Genomic DNA, 21,805 nt, shown 5'->3' on the forward strand with positions numbered 1-21,805 from the left:
TTTTTTTATATTTGTTTTCCCTTTTGTTGCCCTTGATTTTTTTATTATTGTTATTGATGTCGTCATTGTTGCATAGGACAGAGAGAAATGGAGAGAGGAGGGGAAGACAGAGAGGGGGAGAGAAAGATGGACACCTGCAGACCTACTTCACCGCCTGCGAAGCGACTCCTCTGTAGGTGGGGAGCTGGGGCTCAAACCAGGATCCTCACTCACGCTGGTCCTTGAGCTTTGCACCACCTGCTCTTAACCTGCTGTGCTACCACTTGACTCCCTTAGCTATTTTTGATAAAACGGAGAAATTGAGGGGAAGGGGAGATAGACACCCACAGACCTGCTTCCTCGCTCATTAAATTTCTCCCCTGCATGTGGGAAACGGGGCCTTGAACCCAGGTCTTTGAACATGGTAATGTGTGCGATACTGCCTGGCCACCTGAAATCCACATTTTATTTTACTAAAGATTTACCTGCTTATTTTCATGAGAAAGAACAGAGCACAGACCTGCTCTGGCATATGGTGGTGCCAAGGGCTGAAGCTGGGGCCTCAGGCTTGCTAGTCTGCTGTCTTATCTCCTGGTCCCTGAAATTAACATTAACGCTAACAGAAATTCACATTTGCCCCCATCTGCAAGGGGAAAGCTTCAGGAGTGGTGAAGCAGGGTTGCAGGTGTCTCTCTCTCTCTGTCTCTCTTCCTCCATCTTCCTCCTCCCTCTCAATTTCTCTGTCTCTGTCCAATAATAATAATAATTCACATTTACAGAAATCATGAGGATTGTCCTTTGTTTTGTTTTTTAATTTTTATTTATAAAAAGGAAACATTGACAAAAACCATAGGATAAAACCTCTGTTTTATCCTGATGCAGGTCCCTGTGCTTTGTGCCACTTGCGCTCAACCCGCTTCGCTGTTGCCGGACTCCCTCTTAATTTCCCCCACCCTTGTTAAGTGGGGACCTTGGGCTTGAACCCAAGGCCCTTGCACATGATAATGTGTGTGTGCACTACCAGATGCATCATCACTCACTCAGCCTCGGAATATCCAGCCTTTTTTTAAAAAAATATTTATTGTCGGATAAAGAGAGAGAAATTGAGAGAGGTCGGGGAGATAGATACCTGCAGCCCTGCTTCACCACTCGTGAAACTTTTCCCCAGCAGGTGGGGAGCAGGGCTTTGAACCTAGGTCCTTGCACTCAACCAGGTATGTCACTGCCTGGACCCAATATCCAGCTTTTGATGTGGGAAGCCGGCTTGGGAGGGTGGAGAGGGTGTTGGCTTTGTCTTGGTTGCTGGCTTGGAAAGAGACCCTGCCTGGCTGGGGACCCTACGAGGCTGAGGCGCAGCCTCCCTGCGCCCCGCCCTCCACCGCCTTATATGGGCGGGAACTATGGAAAGGGGCGTGGCTTCAACAAGCCCCGCCCCGGTCACGTGCCGGCCTGCCGCGTCGTCAGTCCCGGGAGCGCCAGGCAGCAGCGGGGCTCGGCCATGGCGGCGACGGCGGTGGCGGCGGGGGCCCGGGCCGCGGCGGGGAACGACTCTTCCGGGGGACCCCCGGGCCCGGGGGCGGCGCTGGAGCTGTGGCTCAGTGAGTAGCGGGGGGGCCCCCGCTGCCAGCCGCATCGGGCCTTTCTGGGTGGAGGGGCTGCGGGCAGGCTGCGGGGGGTGCGGGAGGGAGGGAGGGTCTCCGCCGCCCACCCCCGGCGTGCACGCAGCCTGTCTGTGGCTCACAGCCTTGCAGCACTGGATAATCCCAGCAGGACACCCCGCCCCGTGACAGCTTCTGCTGCAGCCCCGTTTTAATTTATTATTTATAGCTTTTTTTTTTTTTTTAACCAGAGCCCAACTCTGACTTATGGAGGTGCGGGGGGGGGGGGTTTGAACCTGTGACTTAGGAGCCTCAGGCATGACCTTCTGTTTGCATAACCATTGTGCTATCTACCCCCCCCTTTTAAAGTGAGGGTTGTGTGGGGGGGGGAGCAGGGGGAAGCACCCAGGGGTGGTGCAGCCTCTGCCTGCTAGGAGTTGAGATGCCTTCAGGCTCTACAAGATGTCCAGACACGCCCTTGAGGGTCCACACCAGCCCGCGGTGGTGGTGATGGTGGTGGTAGTGCTTGTTTATCCTGGCGGGGCTGCTGTGTATTGTCTCTTGGAAGCCTCGGGATCGCAGGTGGCAGGGTAGTGGGGGTGGGTGTTGGGTTATGATTTCGTGTCCCCGTGTCCGCAATGAGTACTTGCAAGGCACAGAGGATAAAGAACTGTAAATGCACCCCCCACCCCCCTTTAGGCCCTGCTAGAAACTGGGGACGCCAGGTAGGATGATGCATGACCCAGACTGTGACCCCCCTACAAGCAGATGTCCCCTTGTCCTGCTTTAATGAAGGGAGACTGGTGGGAGGAGGAGGAGGGGGGACATTGGTGGGTTTCACAGTGCGATGGCAGGAGTTGGTCTCTTAGTCGGGACATTGTCATAGTGGAGAGAGTGGACAATGGAGCTCCCCCCCCCCCAGTCCAACCACAGGAAGCACCATGTGCAGAAGCTGGGGGGACAGGAGAGGGTGGAGCATTCTGGGAGCCAGCTGGGCTGTCCTGCAGGAGCTCCTCCAAGTCTCTGGGTTGCTGCACAAAGGAACTTGTATTTGAATCTGGGGTGTTGGGGTTTCCGGAGGCTGGATCTGTGATCAAGTATGCCTGCAGGGCAGGGGAGATAACAGAGAGTTACTTAAAAGGCATGCATGCCTGAGGCTGTGAGGTCCCAGGTTCAATCCCCACACCGTCTGAGCCCGAGGTCAAACAAGCAAACAGACAAAACAACAACAACAAAAAATAGAGCTCAGCTGAGAGGGTGGCAAAGCTTATATACTGGAAACTTCTGACTTGATTTGCTACTTCTGTCTGCCGTGAGTGGTGCTGTGGCAAGAAACAGCCCATGAGAAGCTCTGATGTGATCTAAGTAACAGAATGAATCTTCCTGACTGAGCATCACCTGGGGGGTGGGGACCGGAGGAGGCGTGAACTTGTACATCCAGTGATGTTGTGACAGTGCCGGGGACATAGACAGATGTAGAAGTAGATAAGATGTAGACAGGCCCATAGGGATGAGCAATGACACCACGGGTATGGGACATTGTCAGCCGGTGTTATATGAACAGATGCTCAAAGAGGGGGGTAGAGAGAGAGACAGAACAGAAGCCACCTGCATTTTCCTGGAGCCAAGTGGGTTTCGGGAGGTCAGCATTCCAGCAGGGAAAGTAAGTTAAAAAAGTCTTTTGAAACCAAAACAAAGGCACAGACAAAGTAAAACCCAATCAAACCCTTGAATTCTGAGGGCAGAGCCCTGGTTGTTGGCAGGGAGGGAGTTGGGGGCAGTGGGCTTTGGGGGAGAAGTGTTGGGAGTCTTGGTGGTGGGTGTGGGGTCACCTGGACTCTTCAGACATGCAGTGTGCAAACAGTGTTATCCTTGGGGGATGGTGCTGAGACTATGAATCCACTCCTTCCAGTGGCTATTTTTTCTATTTCCTCCCCCCCTCCTCCGCCCTTACATATTTTATTTGATAGGACAAAGAGAAATCGAGATGGGAGGGGGAGATAGAGAAGGAGAGAGAAAGAGACACCTGCAGACCTACTTCACTGCTCATGAAGCATCCCCTTTGCAGCAGGTGGGAAGCAGGGCTTGAACCTGGATCCTTGCCCATGGTGCTGTCCATCAGGGCCAGTACTGCCCGGCCCCCATTAGCTCAGTATTTTTTTTAAACTTAAAAAAATATTTACTCCCTTTTGTTGCCCTTATTGTTTTATTGTTGTAGTTATTATTGTTGTTATTGATGTCTTTGTTGGATGGGACAAAGAGAAATGGAGAGAGGAGGGGAAGACAGAGGGGGAGAGAAAGATAGACACCTGCAGACCTGCTTCACCGCCTGTGAAGCGACTCCCCTGCAGATGGGGAACAGGGAGCTCGAACCAGGATCCTTATACCGGTTCTTGCGCTTTGCACCACCTGCACTTAACCAGGATCCTTATACCGGTTCTTGCGCTTTGCACCACCTGCACTTAACCTGCTGCGCTACCACCCGGCCCCTTACTCATTTATCTTATGACAGACAGCAGCTGTGGTATGCCAGAGGAGAGAGTAGGAGGGAGACTGGGGTGCAGCCCAGGTTTGGGGCTGTGGACCAGCTTGGAGCCAGAGCTGGCTGACTGTCCAGGTGGGCGCCTTCCCCACCTCCCGGCCCCCCTCAGTCTCTCCTGCTTGGCAGCTGCCTGGTGTAGTTGGAAGTAGCTCTGTGGCCATGGACTTGGGGGTCCTTGGCAGTGAACTCCTCAGGGCAGCAGAGCCGTGAACAGGAAGAGCAGAAGAGAGACGGAGCATGCAGGGCCTGCATTCCCAGGGCAGATGGGAAAAGCAGATGGAGGAACAGGAGCTGGGGGAGGCCAGGAGGAGGTGGGGAGGGTGGGAGCTGCAGTTAGCGAAAGGGGTGTTGCAGAAGGAGAGAGGGAGGCGCGGAAGAGAAAGAAGCTTTGCATTTGGCAAATGCACAGTTGTTAGTTTTTGGCCTGCAGTGGTGAAGCCAGGAAGCAGCTGATTTGGAGGCTGTTGGGGGAATAGTAGAATAGATTAGATTGGGGGGGGGAAGGAGGGGGGTGGGGAGATAGCATAATGGTTATACAGAAGACTCCCAGGTGCAATCCTCAGCATCACCATAAACCAGAGCTGAGCAGGGCTCTGGTTAAAAAAAAAAAGGGAGTCGTGCGGTAGTGCAGCGGGTTAAGTGCACGTGGCCACGCAAAGCACAGGGACCAGCGTTAGGATCCTGGCTCGAGCCCCCAGCTCCCCACCTGCAGGGGAGTCGCTTCACAGGTGGTGAAGCAGGTCTGCGGGTGTCTATCTTTCTCTCCCCCTCTCTGTCTTCTCCTCCTCTCTCCATTTCTCTCTGTTTTATGCAACAACGATAACAACAATAATAACTATAACAATAAGACAATAAGGGCAACAAAAGGGAAAATAAATAAAAAAAAATTTTTTTAAAGATTGCAAAAAGTCCTGGAAAAAGTTCAAGGCCAGGTGAGAGAACAATTGGCCACTAACACTAGTGGACCAGATAAGAGGGGGTGCCTGGAACTGGTCTGGCCGCAGGCTGGGACCCTTTAGCCCATGGTCAGGGGCCCTCACGGGCTCATAGTTGCTGGATCTTCCAGTTTTAAATGGAGAGGGGAGCTTAGAACCCCCATTTGTGTTGACGTTTATTTGGGGGAGCTACCTCTCCCCAATTTTAGACAGGCTGATTGAACCACTGGAGAGGAGCTTGAAGGTAATGAAAGTGGGGGTGGAGGGGGCTTGGTCACCCACAGAGGGAGAACCCTGTTTTGATTTTTCTGGGGAAGTAGATAAAGATGATTGCACATGCAGATATCTTCCCTGTGCTGGGGGGCTGAAATGGAGGGGAGGAGTGGCTGGTGAGAGAAAGATCTAGAAGCCCGCAAGGAGCATCGAAAGTGTTTCTGAGCCTTGGCACTGGGGGCACTTTGGGCCCCAAAATTCTGAGTTGCGGGTTGACAGGATCTCGGCCACGTGTGTGTGTGTGTGTGTGTGTGTGTGTGTGTGATGCGCTGGTGTTTGTCCCCCTCTGTCCCTGTCATCCCCTTGCAGGTGAACTGGGCTTTAAAGGAATTTTCGTGGAGGGGGCAGTGGGAGCACTGGGGAGGGAGCAGGGCTGAGCTGATGGCTTGGCAAGGGCTGGAGAGCAGCGTTTGAGGTGGAGTGAAGAGGAAGTGGCCCGGAGCAGCAGCCTGGGAATCCTCACAGGTGTGGCCTCAGCAAGCCTTGCGCCTGCCTGTGTCTTCAGGACAGAGCAGTGAAAGTACTTCCCATCCTGGAGGAGCCATGGGGAAGCTCTGAGAATAGAGCCTGGCTGGCGCCCAAGTGTCAGCTATTATTATCATCAGTCAGCCATGCATGACACCCACTCACTCACTCACTCACACCAGCCAGGGGCAGGACCTCTGATCCCAGGGATAGCTCCCCCAAGGAGCCCCAGGTTGCTGTCACCAGAAGCTCAGGCTTCAGCCACACAAGGAGCAGCTTCTGTGCTTTCTGCTGTGTGCGGAAACCCCCCCCCCCACTTGGCTTATTTCTGTCCTCACCCCCACGTGACTGCACACTTAGCCGCCTCCCCTGTGTGTGTTTGACTGTGATCCCTCCTACCCCCTCCCGTTAGTGGGTGTCTCAGGTTGCTGCTGTGAAAAGCAGATGGGGGAGGTGGCTCAGCTGGGAGAGCTCAGGACTAGCACCCCTGAAACTTCCCAAGTTCAGTCCCCAGTGTCACACATGTGGCTCATGTGCCGGGATCTCTGATCGCTCTTCTCCTCTCGTGAAATAGGTCAGTGGATCTTTCAATAAATGGGATAGCAGCCCCGGGGCCTCTGGGGACCTCTGAGGACCTCTGGGGCTGGGGACAGGGCAGGCTCTTAGCTGGATCCTGGCTCAGTCTTTCCCTCTCTGGGTCCCTATGTCGGTCCCCTGTGCAGTGAGTGCTGCTGAGGCTTGAGCTCTAAGTGTCCCTCCCTGCAGGTGTCCCTGCATAGGCTGAAGGACTCAGCTGTCTCCTTAATCTCTCACTGTGCAGCAGATGCAGATGGAAAGCTTTGATTAGTGAATATATGGGGTGTGTGTGTGTGTGCGCGCGCACACTCTGCGCACGCAGAGTGTCTCTCCCCACTGGTGTCTGGGTCACCAACAAGTGCTCAGCGCTCCTCAGAAACAGCAGGGGTGGTCGGGCGGTAGCGTGCATCAGGTTAAGCACACGTGGTGCAAAGCGCAAGGACTGGCGTAAGGATCCCAGTTCGAGCCCCCGGGGGGACTGCAGGGGGAGTCCCCACCTGCAGGGGAGTCGCTTCACAGGCGGTGAAGCAGGTCTTCAGGTGTCTGTCTTTCTCTCCCCCCTCTGTCTTCCCCTCCTCTCTCCATTTCTCTCTGTCCTATCTAACAATGATGACGACATCAATACCAACAACAGTAGTAACTACAACAATAAAACAAGGGCAACAAAAGGGAATAAATAAACATTTAAAAAAAAGAAAGAAAGAGAGCAGGGTTTTCCTGGGCTGCCCCTTGGCTGACAGCCTGGTCAGTCCTTCCCTGGGCCTCCCAGCTCTGAAATGCACGGCAGGCTGTGGTCGTGCACTGGAAACCCAGTGATCTGAGCACTGGAAGCGCCTCCCCATGTCAGCAGGATCTCCAGCCAACTGGCCAGACGCCTTCCGCACAGCACAGGATGAATCATTCATTCACGCGGGTGGTCACTGTGCTGAGCTGTGTACAGGAACTGATAATGTGGTGGCAAGAAAGTCCCCCCAGGAGGCCCTACTTTGCCTCAGAACTGGAGGCTTCTCTGTGAAACACTTGGGTCCTGGGTCTGAATTTTTGTTTCTTTTTCTACTTTGGTGGCCCGGTCAATTTCTCTGTTTTGTTTTTATTTTTGTTTTTAATAGATAAATCTTTTTTTTAAATTTTTAATTAAAAAAAGTTTTATATATTTTAAATTTTTATTCTTTTTAAATTTTTTATATTTATTTATTTTTTCTTTTGTTGCCTTTGTTGTTCTTTATTGTTATAGTTATTTTTATTGATGTTGTTGTTGGATAGGACAGAGAGAAATGGAGAGAGAAGGGGAAGACTGAGAGGGGGAGAGAAAGATAGACTCCTGCAGACCTGCTTCACCGCCTGTGAAGCAACTGTCCCCCTTGCAAGTGGGGAGCCGGGGGGGGGGGTTGAACCAGGATACTTGAGCTGGTCCTGTTGCACTACCGCCTGACTCCCAGGTAAATCTTTTAAAAATATTTTATTTACTTACTGGATAGAGGCAAAGAGAAATTGAGAGGTTAAAGAGGAGACATAGAGGGAAAGAGAAAGAGACATCTGCAGCCCTGCGTCACTGCTCATGAAGTGTCCTACTGCAGGTGGGGACTAGGGGCTTGCACAGGTGCAGTGCGGCATTTTGAGGAGAGGTTCTGTACTGTGGAGTGGGAGATAAAAAGATGGGAGTTTTTACAAAGGAGGCATTTGGCTTAGATTCCAAGGTAGGATTCAGGGAAAGAGGAAGAGGGGAAGGTGCTTGGCACTCCGTGGCCCTCTGGGCTGGAGGTGGTGGGTGGGGAGGGAGAGGTTCTGACTGACCCGGAGAGACGCATGACCCTCACATGACACAGTGTGGCTGCCATTTAGAGAAGTTCAGTCCTGCGGCACTGTGGGGTCTGAAGTAATCTGGGAGAGGAGTAGTAGGAAGAGTAGGCGGAGGTGGTTCTTGGGGTTCTAGGGGAGGAGATGGGAATTCAGACTGACCTTGAAGAGCAGCCAGGGTCTGGAGGGGCATGGGCTTCAGGCCAGAGGAGGTGTCACCCCAGAAACAGGGCCCCAGCAATCTGCTTGTCTACAGAGCTTGGGAGAACCCCTGTCGTGAAGGGACCTGTCTCCCCCATGTGTCTGGGCGGTGGGGAGAGGGGAAATCCTCGGGCTGGTGTGGGCTGGGGTGGGCCGTCAGCCACAGCCACAGGAGTGTGAGGAGAGTATTCACCCTGGGAGCACTGCTGTGGCGAGGTACCCAGGCCCCCCACTTCCCCGCCCCCAGTTCTGGGAAGCTCGCCTCCTAGTGAGACTTTGTCATCTGTCTGTCCATGTCCCGTTTTCCCCACCCCACCCCCCAGTTATCTCCCACCCCAACTGGGACCTGATGCTTTAGATGCTCTGTGTCCTCAGATTTCATCCTTCTCTGACTGCCCAGGTGGGGGAGGCCCTGACTTGACTGGCTCTGGGCTCCCTGGGAATGAGTGAGGTTGCAGAAGGGGCCTGCAGGCTGGAGAGACAGCATTGTGGTTGTGCATGAGACATTCATGCCTGAGGCTGTGAGGTCCCAGGTTCAGTTCTCAGCACCAATCTAAGCCAGAGCTGAGCAGTGCTCTGGGCTTTCTCTCTGTATATCTCTCATTGAAATAAAACCAACCCAGAGAGGAATTGTACTCTGAGGACACAGGCAAGGCCCTCATCTTGGCAGACTGGGCAGGCCTCTGGCCCACAGAGAAGCTTCTTCCAGAGGCTGGCAAAGAGGGTTTCAGTGAGCTGAGGCTGAGGTCTAGGGGTGGTTTTTTTTAAAAAAATATTTATTTACTTGTTTATTTCCTTTTGTTGCCTTTGTTTTATTGCTGTACTTATTATTGATGTCGTCGTTGGATAGGACAGAGAGAAATGTAAAGAGGAGGGGAAGACAGAGGGGGAGAGAAAGACAAGACACCTGCAGACCTGCTTCACCACCTGAGAGCGACTCCCCTGCAGGTGGGGAGCCGGGGGCTGGAACGAGAATCCTTACGCTGGTCCTTGCGCTTTTCGCCACCTGCGCTTAACCTGCTGCACCACCACCCGACTCCTGGGGTGTTGCTTTTGAGGACATGGTGTGATGGCCAAGTGGAGTCCCCCAATACCTTGTGGTGTGTGCTGGTCTTCCTGCCTTATGGCGGGGGAACTTATTAGTAGCCTCCTGTCATGTGGCCCGGTCCACAGGGTTGGCTGGAGTCCTTCAGTCATCCAGCAGTCTGTCCACCTGCCTGATGTTCTAGCAGTGTGGCAGGTCTCCACTATCCTGCTGTGTTTGTGGGAGGAACAGGTATCTCAGCCCTTCCCCCTCCTGTGACTGAATTCTTTCTGTTTTCTTTGCAGATAAAGCCACAGACCCAAGCATGTCTGAGCAGGACTGGTCAGCCATCCAGAACTTTTGTGAGCAAGTAAACACGGATCCCAATGGGTAAGTGACCTGCACGTGCGCACACACCCTGTTTTCTGATTGTTCTCTGTTGTCCTTTAATTACTTTAAAAATAATTATTGATCATTAATGAGAGAAATACTAAGAAATGCCAGAGCCCTGCTCAGCTCTGGCTTATGGTGGTTCGAGGGATTGAACCTGGGACTTTGGAACCTCCGGCATGACATTCTCTTTGCATAACAGTTATGCTATCTACCCCCACCCCCCAATTTTCTTTTAAGGGTTATTTTATGGGAAAGTGAGAGAACCAGCACATCATTCTGGCATGTCTGATGCCAGGGATTCGGCTCAGGACCTCATGCCTGCAAGTCTAAGGCTTTACTCCCCTGAGCCGCCTCCTAGCCCATCTCTAGGACTTTTTCAGATCGTGTTACAAAGCACTAGTGCTCAGGATAGCATTGACTGTTGCAGCTGGAATACAGCAGCTTCCATATTCAGTAGAGAAGCCAGAGAGCTCAGTTGATGTCTTCTCCATGATCTACATGTAATCTTCCTTAAGAAAAAGCAGAAAAAGGGCAGGAGAGACATGCAAATAGACCGTCAGGCCCAAGGTTCTGGAGTTCCTAGGTTCAGTAACCCTGCACCATCATAAGCTAGAGCTGAACAGTGCTCTGGTAAGAAAGAGAGAAAAGCAAAGAGAGAAAGTAAGAAAGATGAAAAGAAAAAGGAAAAGAGAAAAAGAGAAAGCAGAAAAAGATTAAGAGTTTGTTGAATTCTGCTCTAGAAGCATCTGGTTGGGACTTGAATCAAGGCAGTTACCTGGATGTGTTATCTCCACCTCTCTGCAGTTTAGTGATTTGAGATGGGTCATGTGCCTCCCCAGACATTCCACGCTAGCTAGCGCTCACTGAGCATTGACCACGAACAAAGAAGGCCTGCACGCCTCCCCACCTGCTCACATGCCCCTGTCGCCCTCACACTGCCCGGCGGGGACGGGAGGTGGCTGATGGGGGGAGGAAGGTGTGCCCTGGATATTTGCGTTTGCCCAGCACACTGGGCTGGCCCAGTCAGCCGGCCCTCTCTGCCCAGAGTTGAAGTCTGTCTGTCTTTCCTCAGCCCGACATATGCACCCTGGCTCCTGGCACACAAAATCCAGTCTCCACAAGAGAAAGAAGCTCTCCACGCCTTGCTGGTGAGTCTGGCCTGGCTCTCGGCATGGGCCTCCCCATCCTGATGCTGCAGAGAGACGGCTCCTGCATGTGGTCATGAGGTCACTGCCCTTCCCAGGCTCTGGCTCTTGGGGCGGAATAGTGTCAGAACTGCTTTGGCTTGGGGAAGGGAGGCCGTGTTTCCTGGCCAGGCCAAGCACCCACAGGGCCAGACTGGTACCGCAGAAGAGTGAACGGTGGACGAGGACATAGGCTGGGCAGCACTGCCCAGTGTTGCTGGAACTCGAGAGAAGCCCCCATCTGGATGTTTGCGTGTGTTCTCTGAGCTTTTTGGAGCTGGGGCATGAACTGAAGGCCACGATGCCATGTGCAGGCCACCTGGCCACTTGAGTTACAGCAGGACAGGCAGCCTGTGGGTCTGCACTTGTCAGCGCTCTTCATCAGAGAGAGTGAGGCCCTGACCACTGTCACTGGCCCAGAGGGCGACCTTGGGACACACAGCTGGACAACACAAACCCACAGTCAGAACAGAGGGTGTGTCCTTTCTTTTCTGTCAGGTTCATTTTGCCACTCAGCTGCACAGGCCTTTCCCTCCATGAGACTCCACTATTCCTGGCAGACTTTTTTTTTTTTTTGCCACCAGTGTTACTGCTGGGGCTTGATGCCGACACTTAGAACCTGTTGCTTCTGGTGACCTTTTTTTTCCTTTTTTGTCTTCCTTTCTGTTTTATATGACAGGGCAGAGAGAAATTGAGAAGGGAGGGGAGATAGAAAGGGAGAGAAAAAGATACCTGTGATACTATCTCGCTGCTCGTGAAATGTCGCTTACTCAGGTGGGGGCTCAGGGCTTGAACCTCCTCGGTCCTTGTGTGTAGTAACAGTGCACTCCACCAGCTACACTATGGCCCAGGCTCCTGGCGTTTTTTCTTTTTCCTTAACTTTAAAAACAAAAATGATGGGGTGGGGCGGTAGCACAGCGGGTTAAGCGCACATGACACAAAGCGCAAGGACCTGCATAAGGATCCTGGTTCAAGCCCCCGCCTCCCCACCTGCTATGGGGTCACTTCATAAGCAGTGAAGCAGGTCTGCAGGTGTCTTTCTCTCCCCCTCTGTCTTACCCTCCTCTCTGTTTTTCTCTGTCCTACCCAACAATGACATTAATAATAATAATAATAATAATAACTACAACAACAAGGGCAACAAAAGGGGGAAAAATAGCCTCCAGGAGCAGTGGATTCATGGTGCAGGCACCAACCCCCAGCAATAACCTCAGAGGTAAAAAAAATAAAAATAAAAAAGGAGCTGGGCAGTGGTGCAGCAGGTTAAGTGCACATGGTGTGAAGTGCAAGGACTGGCATAAGGATCTCAGTCCGAGCCTCCGGCTCCCTACCCGCAGGGCAATCGCTTCACAATGATAAACAACAATGGCAACAAAAGGGGAAAAAAAAGAAGAAACAAAAAAAAACCCAAAAAACAAAAGCGTCTTCTGGGCCAGCGGCATATCTCTCCTGGATGGAGTGTCTGCTTTGCCATCTGCGCTACCCAGGTTCAAGCCCTACTTCTGCTGCTGTGGAAGAAGCTTTGGTGCTGTGGTGTCTTTCCCTTGCTCTCTCTCTCTCTCTCCTGTTTCTTTTTTTTTTCTATCTGGGGGGAAAAAGGCAGCTTGGAGCTGTAAAGCCTTGGTAACAAGGGAAAAAAAAAAGATGTCACGTCTTTCCCAAAACTCCAGCATCCTTGTAGTCCTGAGGAAGTACTAGCCGTGGACCCCCCAGATGCATATCCGCTCAGAGGAGCCCTCAACTCCCTACTCACAAGGTACATCTCTGCACAGGTGCTGGAGACATGCGTGAACTATTGTGGGGAGAAGTTCCACAACGAGGTGGGCAAGTACCGCTTCCTGAATGAGCTGATCAAAGTGCTGTCCCCCAAGGTGAGTCCTCTGGGCTGAGCCCCGCTCACACTGCTGCCCTGGCCCCCAGCCTGCATTGTCCCTGTCACTCTGGTGAAGTCCAGGTGAACAGTCCCTAGCAGTCTATCTCAAAGGGTGTCGTGCTATCAGCTGACCCTGCCCGGCCTCTGTCACGTGTCCACTTCTCTTTAATGGCCTTAGGGGCTGGGTGCTGGCGAGCCTGGTTGAACACACACGTTGCTATACTCAACACAACAACCCCTCCCCGCCCCCTTACCTCACCCTCCCACCCTTGGGGGGAGCTTCACACATGGTGTCTCTCTCTCTCAGCCTCATTTCTTCTCTGTTTCTCTATGTGTATTTAATAATTAATTGAAAAAAATAAAGAGGGCCTCATGGACAAGGTATGGCTCTGTTACAGGCACACACTTCTTTTTTTAAAGATTTTATTTATTTTTAATTTTTTTATTATTTATTTTCCCTTTTGTTGCCCTTGTTTTTTTATTGTTGTAGTTATTATTGTTGTTCTTATTGATGTTGTTGTTGTTGGATAGGACAGAAAGAAATGGAGAGGGGAGGGCAAGACAGAGGGGGAGGGAAAGATAGACACCTGCAGACCTGCTTCACCACCTGTGGAGTGACCCCCCCCTGCAGGTGGGGAGCCAGGGGCTCAAACTGGGATCCTGATGCTGGTCTTGCACTTACGCACCATGTGTGCTTAACCCGCTGTGCAACCGCCTGACCCCCAAGATTTTATTTATTTATTTATTAATGAGAAAGATAGGGAGAGAAGAGAAAGAACCAGACATCACTCTGGCACATGTGCTGCTGGAGATAGAACTCAGGACCTCATGTTTGAGAGTCCAACGCCTTATTCACTGAACCACCTCCTGGGCTACAATAGGCACACACTTCTTGCTGGACATAGCACGGGATAAGCAGGGGTGACTTCAAGCTTCTGGTTGCTTCCCCCTTCTCTTCCCCTTTCTTCCTGCTCCCTGTCTTGGTGACCAGTACTAAAGCAATACTACAGGTATCTCTCTCTCGCTCCATCTTTTGTCTCCCTCTCCCCTCTCATTCTCTCCATCTCTATTCAGTAAATAAGTATTAAGAGCAGCTTGGGGACGGATGTGTTGAAACCCAGAAGGAACTGTGGGTCCGGGCGCTGGTGAATTTGGTGTCTGGTGGGGGCTCAGTTCCTGCACCCACCACGGGCAGCTCAGCTGTGGTCAGTGTGAGCTCAAGCGGCTGGGCGCTCTCTCGGTCTCTCCCAGCACTGTCACCCCCTCACCCTTGCCCTTGCAGTACCTCGGCTCCTGGAGCACAGACAAGGTTAAAGGGAGAATCATCGAAGTCATCTACAGCTGGACCGTGTGGTTCCCAGAAGACATGAAGATCCGAGATGCCTACCAGATGCTCAAGAAACAAGGTCGGAATCCATTCCCGCCTCACAGTCGCTGCTCCTTCTAGTATTTTCCCTGTGCTTTGAAGTTTCTCAGGAAATCTGGGCTTTTAAATTTTTTTTTCCCCTTTTCATTGCCCCTGTTATCGTTGTTGTTATTATTATTATTATTTTTAGATATTTATTTTATTTATTTATTCCCTTTTGTTGCCCTTGTTTCTTATTGTTGTAGTTATTATTGTTGTCATTGTTGGATAGGACAGAGAGAAATGGAGAGAGGAGGGGAAGACAGAGAGGAGGAGAGAAAGACAGACACCTGCAGACCTGCTTCACCGCCTGTGAAGCGACTCCCCTGCAAGTGGGGAGCCGGGGCTCGAACCGGGATCCTTATGCCAGTCCTTGTGCTTTGGGCCACCTGCGCTTAACCCGCTGCGCTACAGCCCGACTCCCCGTTGTTGTTATTATTATTGTTGCTGTCATTGTTGGCTAGGACAGAGAGAAATGGAGAGAGGAGGGAAAGACAAAGGTGTGGAGAGAAAGATAGACACCTGCAGACCTGCTTCACCGCTTGTGAAGTGACCTCCCTACAGGTGGGGAGCCAGGGGCTCGAACTGGGTCCTTGCGCTTGTTTTTACTGATGTCGTTGTTGTTGGATAGGACAGAGAAATGGAGAGAGGAGGGGAAGACAGGGGGAGGGAAAGATAGACACCTGCAGACCTGCTTCACCACCTATGAAGCTACTCCCCTGCAGGTGGGGAGCCGGGGCTTGAACTGGGATCCTGATGCTGGTCTTGCTTTGTGCCATGTGCGCTTAACCCACTGCGCTACCACCCGACCCCCCTCCCTTTTTTTTTTCCAGACCACTTCTCAGCTAAGGCTTATGGTGGTGTAGGATTGAACCTTGGACTTTGGAGCCTCAGGCATGAGAGTCTTTTTGCATAACCACCATGTTATCTACCCTTTAAAAGATAAAATTTTATTTCATTGTTTTTTTTAGACTTATTTTAGTAGGATGTGGGTATACCAGAGAACTCCTCAAGCTCTGGCTTAAGTTTAGACCAGGAATTGAATCTGGGACTTTAAGGAATGAAAGTCTGGTGCAATTGCTTAAAACTTTTTTCTTTTTTTTTAAATTTTGATAGGACAGAAATAAATTAAGAGAGCAGAAGGAAATAGGGACAGAGAGAAAGAGAAGCACCTGCAGACCTGCTTGGCCACTCACGAGGTGTCCCCCATGCAGCTCTCTTTGTTGCACAAGGCCCACTGCCCGGCAGTCCTGGGTTGTTTGACTGAGTGTTACTGCTCTCGCAGTGGTTCCTGGTCGTGTTTTGAGGGAGGGCACAGCACCTCATCCCTGAGTCCTCTTCTGGCTGTTGACATTCTCCCTGGTAGAGTCCTGTTGGTATCTGTAGGGACCCAGAGCAGCACCTTCACCTCAGAATTGCCTGTTTCAGGGATCATAAAACAAGACCCTAAGCTGCCAATGGACAGAATCCTGCCTCCACCTTCGCCCTGGCCCAAGAGCTCCATCTTCGATGCCGACGAAGAGAAGTCAAAGGTAACCAACTCCTCCCGGACCTCGGTGGCGGACCCGGAGCTCAGCCCCTTCTTTCAGGGGCTCCCCTGAAATGTCCTCTGGGATAGCCCCTGAACCCTGAGCCGCCATGAAGGAGAGTGGGGAGCCGGGTTCTCCGGAGCAGGTCAGTTACTGTGAGGCCCAGCTGTGGAGGATGGTGGGTGCCGGCCGAGTGTGGGGCTGATTCTTCCTGGGCGCATGCTCTCTGGGGCGGATAGAACTCTGCCGGAGCCAGCCTGGGCTGCTACTCACTCAGCAATGCAGGAGAGAGAGTCTTGAACTCACGGTGGAGTGGTAATGCAATGTCTTTATTTATCAGAGAGACGCTTTTAGCTTTTTTTTTTTTTAAGAAATTCTTTTTTTTTCAATATTTATTTTATTTATTTATTCCCTTTTGTTGCCCTTGTTGTTTTATTGTTGTAGTTATTATTGTTGTTGTCGTCGTTGTTGGATAGGACAGAGAGAAATGGAGAGAGGAGGGGAAGACAGAGAGGGGGAGAGAAAGACAGACACCTGCAGACCTGCTTCACCACCTGTGAAGCGACTCCCCTGCAGGTGGGGAGCCAGGGTTCGAACCGGGATCTTTATGCCGGTCCTTGTGCTTTGCGCCACCTGCGCTTAACCCGCTGCACTACAGCCCGACTCCCGCTTTTAGCTTTTGTAGGATAGAATCGGAAGTGGCAGGAAACGGAAATGGCTAGGAAAGGGGTGGAGAAAGGCAAAAGCAGGCTGGGAAGGTACAAACTTCCTTAGCAACTGTTGCGAGGCTTTAACTGGGATTCATGTGACCCTGCAGGCGGGGAGGCTCTCAAGGTAGAAAGAAGATAGATCAAAGGAATGGAATGGGTGGGGAATCTTCCAGGCAAAACAATGATTATGTAGATAGACCATAGTATCAGGAATGCTTGGTGGAGCAGGGGGAGCTGGCTTAATGCCTGACAGGTGGGGAAGAGAGAATCAGCTCAGATTGGCCTTAGGGCCAGGGTGTCTGATCTGCCTCTACCATTGCCTCTTGCAGTGGCTGCTCCTCAGGCATAAGGGGGCGGGGAGAAGTCCCCCCCCCCCCCCCCAACCAAGACCCAGGGGTGACTCTGGAGCACAGGCTGTGCTGGTGCTTTTGGTCATTACTACCTGGCTGTCACTGTTTATTCTGGGTCACTCTTGAGGTCTGCTACATGGACGCTCAGGTCACAAATCTGTGGTGCCCTCTGCCTCTCCTGTCAGAGACATCCTTGCTTTGGGTCTAGATGCCCAGAGGCTGCAGGCTCAACTGGGCTTGGGGCTGCCTCTCTCTCTCTCTCTCTCTCTCTCTTTCTGTCTCTCTATTTCCTCTGTTGTGGGGCACATGCTGGCCATGACTGTCACGTCCGAGGACAGCTTCCGCTCTGCTGGTGTTTGAGCTTAGAAAGTTCTCTTCTGGAGGGAGTGGGGCCTGCCCAGGGTGTTGTGGGATGTTTCCAGTGTCCCTGACGTCTGCCAGCTAGGTGTACCCCAGGTATGAACACTAACAGTGTCTCCAGACTTTGCCATATGTCCCCCTGGGGCTAGAATCCTCTATTTCCCAGCTCCCTTGAGAACGGGCAGAGTCCACAATACCCACGTTAACATGGCACCGCAAGTATTTGGTGAAGAGGTCACAGAAGACATGTCAGCCGTTACTGGTGTTAATTCTTCTTCATCGATGCCACCGCGTTGGGCCCCTGGGCACAGAGGGACTGGCTTTTCCTTCCTTCTCCGCAGTTACTGACAAGGCTTCTGAAGAGTAACCACCCTGAGGATCTTCAGGCTGCAAACGAGCTGATCAAGACTCTGGTCAAGGAGGTGGGCCTGTTTCTAGAAGGGCCTGTGGGTGGGGACTGGCCAGTCTGGGGTTCCGAGGATGTGGCCGAGCAGCTGGCTGGGAGAGGGGCGGCCACCTAAAGCCCTCAGCCGGAGATAGACACTTCCGGTGCTTTCTTCAGAACCGCAAAGCCAGACACCACTTCCTGTCTGTCCAGTGACAGGAACAGGTGTGGGAATGTCTTTTATAGAGGGATGGAGGCCCCCAGGCCCCTGTGTGTCCAGTCTTTCCCTGGAAATCTGGACTCTGAGCATTTCCTCCTGCAGGGTGAACCCTCCTCTCCCCTCATGTCTCAGTGGCGTGACGCACCCCCTCCTCTTCCCCAGTTCTCCACACGCTGGGGCCCTCTTCCCACCCCTGGTTCAGGCCTGGTCCTGGGACTTCTCCCTCCCTCACCCCAGTCTTACTCTTTACTCCCCAAAGGAGCAGGAGAAGTCAGAGAAGGTGTCAAAGAGAGTGAGTGCCGTGGAGGAGGTGCGGAACCACGTGAAGGTGCTGCAGGAGATGCTGGGCGTGTATGGCCAGCCTGGGCAGGCGCCCCGGGACCAGGAGTCCCTGCAGGTACACTCAGGAGGAGTCCGGGGCAGTGGGAGTCGGGGGAGAGGGGGTGGGCGCACCCAGTAGAGCGCACACTTCACCACGTGTGAAGGACGACCCAGGTTCCAGCCCCCAGCACCACATGGCCTCACCATGGAAGGGGGCGCCTTCTGGAGGAGTGGAGTGATGCTGTAGTGTCTCTCTTTTCTCTGTCTCCACTCTCCACAGGAAAAGTAGAGGCAAGTAGAGTCTGCTGGGAATCAGGGAATCCTGTGGGATGAAGTCCCAGGAAGCCCTGGCAGCAATCAGTCTGTCAATCAGTATCTTGGTGTAACTGAGTATAAACGACTTACTAGAAACTCAGCGTATTTGGAGCATCTCTGATCAGTTTTTTAAAAAATACGTATTTATTGTGGTCCGCGAGGTGGCTCAATGACAAAGCTTTGGACTCTCAAGCATGAGGTCCCGAGTTTGATCCCCGGCAGCACATGTACCAGAGTGATGTCCGGTTCTTTCTCTCTCCTCTTGTCTTTCTCATAAATAAATAAACAAAAAAAAAATCTTTTAAAAAAATGTATCTATTTACTTATTACCAGAGCACTGCTCAGCTCTGGTCTGCGGTGGTGCAAGGGATTGAACTCAAGACCTTAGAGCCTTAGGCATGAGAGTCTCTTTGCAGAACCATTATGCTATCTCCCCTACACTATTTAATTTATTATTTTATATTGCCACCAGGATTGTCAGCGGGACTCTGTGCCTGCATGACAAGTCCACTTTAAATTTTTTTTTTTTTTTAAATTTTACAGGACAGAGAGAAATTCACAGGTGAGGGGAGAAGTAGAAAAGGAGAGAGAGGGAGTTGGGCTGTAGCGCAGCGGGTTAAGCGCACGTGGTGCAAAGCGCAAGGACCAGCTTAAGGATCCCGGTTCGAGTCTCCAACTCCCCACCTGCAGGGAAGTCGCTTCACAGGTGGTGAGGCAGGTCTGCAGGTGTCTGTCTTTCTCTCCCCCTCTCTGTCTTCCCCTCCTCTCTCCATTTCTCTCTGTCCTATCCAACAACGACAGCAATAATAATAACTACAACAATAAAACAACAAGGGCAACAAAAGGGAAAAATAAAAAAAGAGAGAGAGAGAGAGAGACAGACACTTAAGGCTTTACTGCCTGTGAAGCCCCCCCCCCCCCATGCACACACATCCTCACAGTTGAAGTCTAGGGACTTGAACTTAGGTTCTTGTGCACCACTGCCCAGCCCTTTCTGCTATGTTTTAATGTGCCCATCCTTGAGACCTCCATCACAATCAGGGTAGTGGACATGCTTCTCAGTCACTAGACTGTCCTCATGGCCCTTGGTCACCTCTCCCTTCCTTTCCCCCTCTGTGGCTGCGCCTCCAGGTGACCACTTTGTGGCTTCCTGTTGTCTTGAGTTTCTGTTTCCTAGACTTCCCTACGAATGCAAGATACATTGTTGGGGAGATAGAGCAGTGGAGGCACGCCAGACTTGCAGATCTGAGAACTCAGAGGCAACAGGTTCAATCTCTAGCACCACCACAGGCCAGACCTGAGCAGAGCTTGGTCTCTGTCTCTCAAAATAAATTAATAGACCTTTGGGAATTGGGCGGTAGTGCAGCTGGTTTTGCACGAGGACCGGCAAAAGGATCCCAGTGCAAGCCCCCGGCTCGCCACCTGCAGGGGAGTTGCTTCACAGGCGGTGAAGCAGGTCTGCAGGTGTCTGTCTTTCTCTCCCTCTCTCTGTCTTCCCTTCCTCTCTCCATTTCTCTCTGTCCTATCCAACAACGACATCAATAACAACAACAACTACAACAATGAAAAACAAGGGCAACAAAAGGGAAAATAAATAAAAAGATTAATAGACCTTTGAATAAGTAGGGAGAGACAGCATGTAGCTCCTTATGTCTTCTGGCTGGACTTCTTCCCAAACTGCTCTGCTGTTGGCCTGTTAGAGGGCCTTGCCGGGGCTACTCAGTCCCTGGTGTGTGTGTGTGTGTCTGTGTGTCTGTGTGTGTGTGTCTGTGTATGTGTGTCTGTGTGTGTGTGTGTGTGTGTATTGTGAACTCTGTACTTTCCAGGCCGTGCATGTATGAGAGGTGTGAGAAGCTCCGGCCCACCCTGTTCTGGCTCTGTGTGTGTGTCTGTGTGTGTGTGTGTGTGTCTGTGTGTCTGTGTGTGTGTGTGTGTGTGTATTGTGAATTCTGTACTTCCAGGCGGTGTATGAGAGGTGTGAGAAGCTCCGGCCCACCCTGCTCCAACTGTTTGTGTGTGTGCGTGTGCGTGTGCGTGTGCGTGTGTGTATTGTGAACTCTATACTTCCAGGCCGTGTATGAGAGGTGTGAGAAGCTCTGGCCCACCCTGTTCCGGCTGTGTGTGTGTGTCTGTCTGTCTGTGTGTCTGTGTCTCTGTGTGTCAGTGTGTATATTGTGAACTCTGTCCTTCCAGGCGGTGTATGAGAGGTGTGAGAAGCTCCGGCCCACCCTGTTCCGGCTGTGTGTGTGTCTGTCTGTCTGTGTGTCTGTGTCTGTGTGTGTCAGTGTGTGTATTGTGAACGCTGTCCTTCCAGGCGGTGTATGAGAGGTGTGAGAAGCTCCGGCCCACCCTGTTCCGGCTGTGTGTGTGTGTCTGTCTGTCTGTCTGTCTGTGTGTCTGTGTGTCTGTGTGTCTGTGTCTGTGTGTGTCAGTGTGTATATTGTGAACTCTGTCCTTCCAGGCGGTGTATGAGAGGTGTGAGAAGCTCCGGCCCACCCTGTTCCGGCTGTGTGTGTGTGTGTCTGTCTGTCTGTCTGTGTGTCTGTGTCTGTGTGTGTCAGTGTGTGTATTGTGAACTCTGTCCTTCCAGGCGGTGTATGAGAGGTGTGAGAAGCTCCGGCCCACCCTGTTCCGGCTGTGTGTGTGTGTCTGTGTCTGTGTGTGTCAGTGTGTGTATTGTGAACTCTGTCCTTCCAGGCGGTGTATGAGAGGTGTGAGAAGCTCCGGCCCACCCTGTTCCGGCTGTGTGTGTGTGTCTGTCTGTCTGTCTGTGTGTCTGTGTCTGTGTGTGTCAGTGTGTGTATTGTGAACTCTGTCCTTCCAGGCGGTGTATGAGAGGTGTGAGAAGCTCCGGCCCACCCTGTTCCGGCTGTGTGTGTGTGTGTGTCTGTCTGTCTGTGTGTCTGTGTGTCTGTGTCTGTGTGTGTCAGTGTGTATATTGTGAACTGTGTCCTTCCAGGCGGTGTATGAGAGGTGTGAGAAGCTCCGGCCCACCCTGTTCCGGCTGTGTGTGTGTCTGTCTGTCTGTGTGTCTGTGTCTGTGTGTGTCAGTGTGTATATTGTGAACTCTGTCCTTCCAGGCGGTGTATGAGAGGTGTGAGAAGCTCCGGCCCACCCTGTTCCGGCTGTGTGTGTGTCTGTGTGTGTCAGTGTGTGTATTGTGAACTCTGTCCTTCCAGGCGGTGTATGAGAGGTGTGAGAAGCTCCGGCCCACCCTGTTCCGACTGTGTGTGTATGTGTGTCTGTCTGTCTGTGTGTCTGTGTCTGTGTGTGTCAGTGTGTGTATTGTGAACTCTGTCCTTCCAGGCGGTGTATGAGAGGTGTGAGAAGCTCCAGCCCACCCTGTTCCGGCTGTGTGTGTGTCTGTCTG

General features: G+C 52.0%; 1 protein-coding gene across 2 annotated transcripts in view; it reads left to right on the forward strand.

Annotated features, from left to right (window-relative positions):
- The first annotated feature begins 1,426 nt into the window (after window positions 1-1,426).
- The window catches only part of GGA2 (golgi associated, gamma adaptin ear containing, ARF binding protein 2), a 31,404-nt gene continuing 11,025 nt past the window's right edge, over window positions 1,427-21,805 (forward strand). The window contains exons 1-8 of one of the 2 annotated variants that reach the window (XM_060172808.1): window positions 1,427-1,577; window positions 9,696-9,780; window positions 10,856-10,931; window positions 12,740-12,838; window positions 14,123-14,246; window positions 15,674-15,777; window positions 17,506-17,616; window positions 18,059-18,196. In XM_060172808.1, the coding sequence (XP_060028791.1) occupies window positions 1,478-1,577; window positions 9,696-9,780; window positions 10,856-10,931; window positions 12,740-12,838; window positions 14,123-14,246; window positions 15,674-15,777; window positions 17,506-17,616; window positions 18,059-18,196 (837 nt within the window). In that variant the 5' untranslated portion in view covers window positions 1,427-1,477. The remainder of the gene's footprint in view (window positions 1,578-9,695; window positions 9,781-10,855; window positions 10,932-12,739; window positions 12,839-14,122; window positions 14,247-15,673; window positions 15,778-17,505; window positions 17,617-18,058; window positions 18,197-21,805) is intronic. The other variant, XM_007516567.3, reaches the window with a different exon arrangement.

This window comes from Erinaceus europaeus, chromosome 15, assembly GCF_950295315.1.
Source record: "Erinaceus europaeus chromosome 15, mEriEur2.1, whole genome shotgun sequence".
NCBI lineage: Eukaryota > Metazoa > Chordata > Mammalia > Eulipotyphla > Erinaceidae > Erinaceus > Erinaceus europaeus.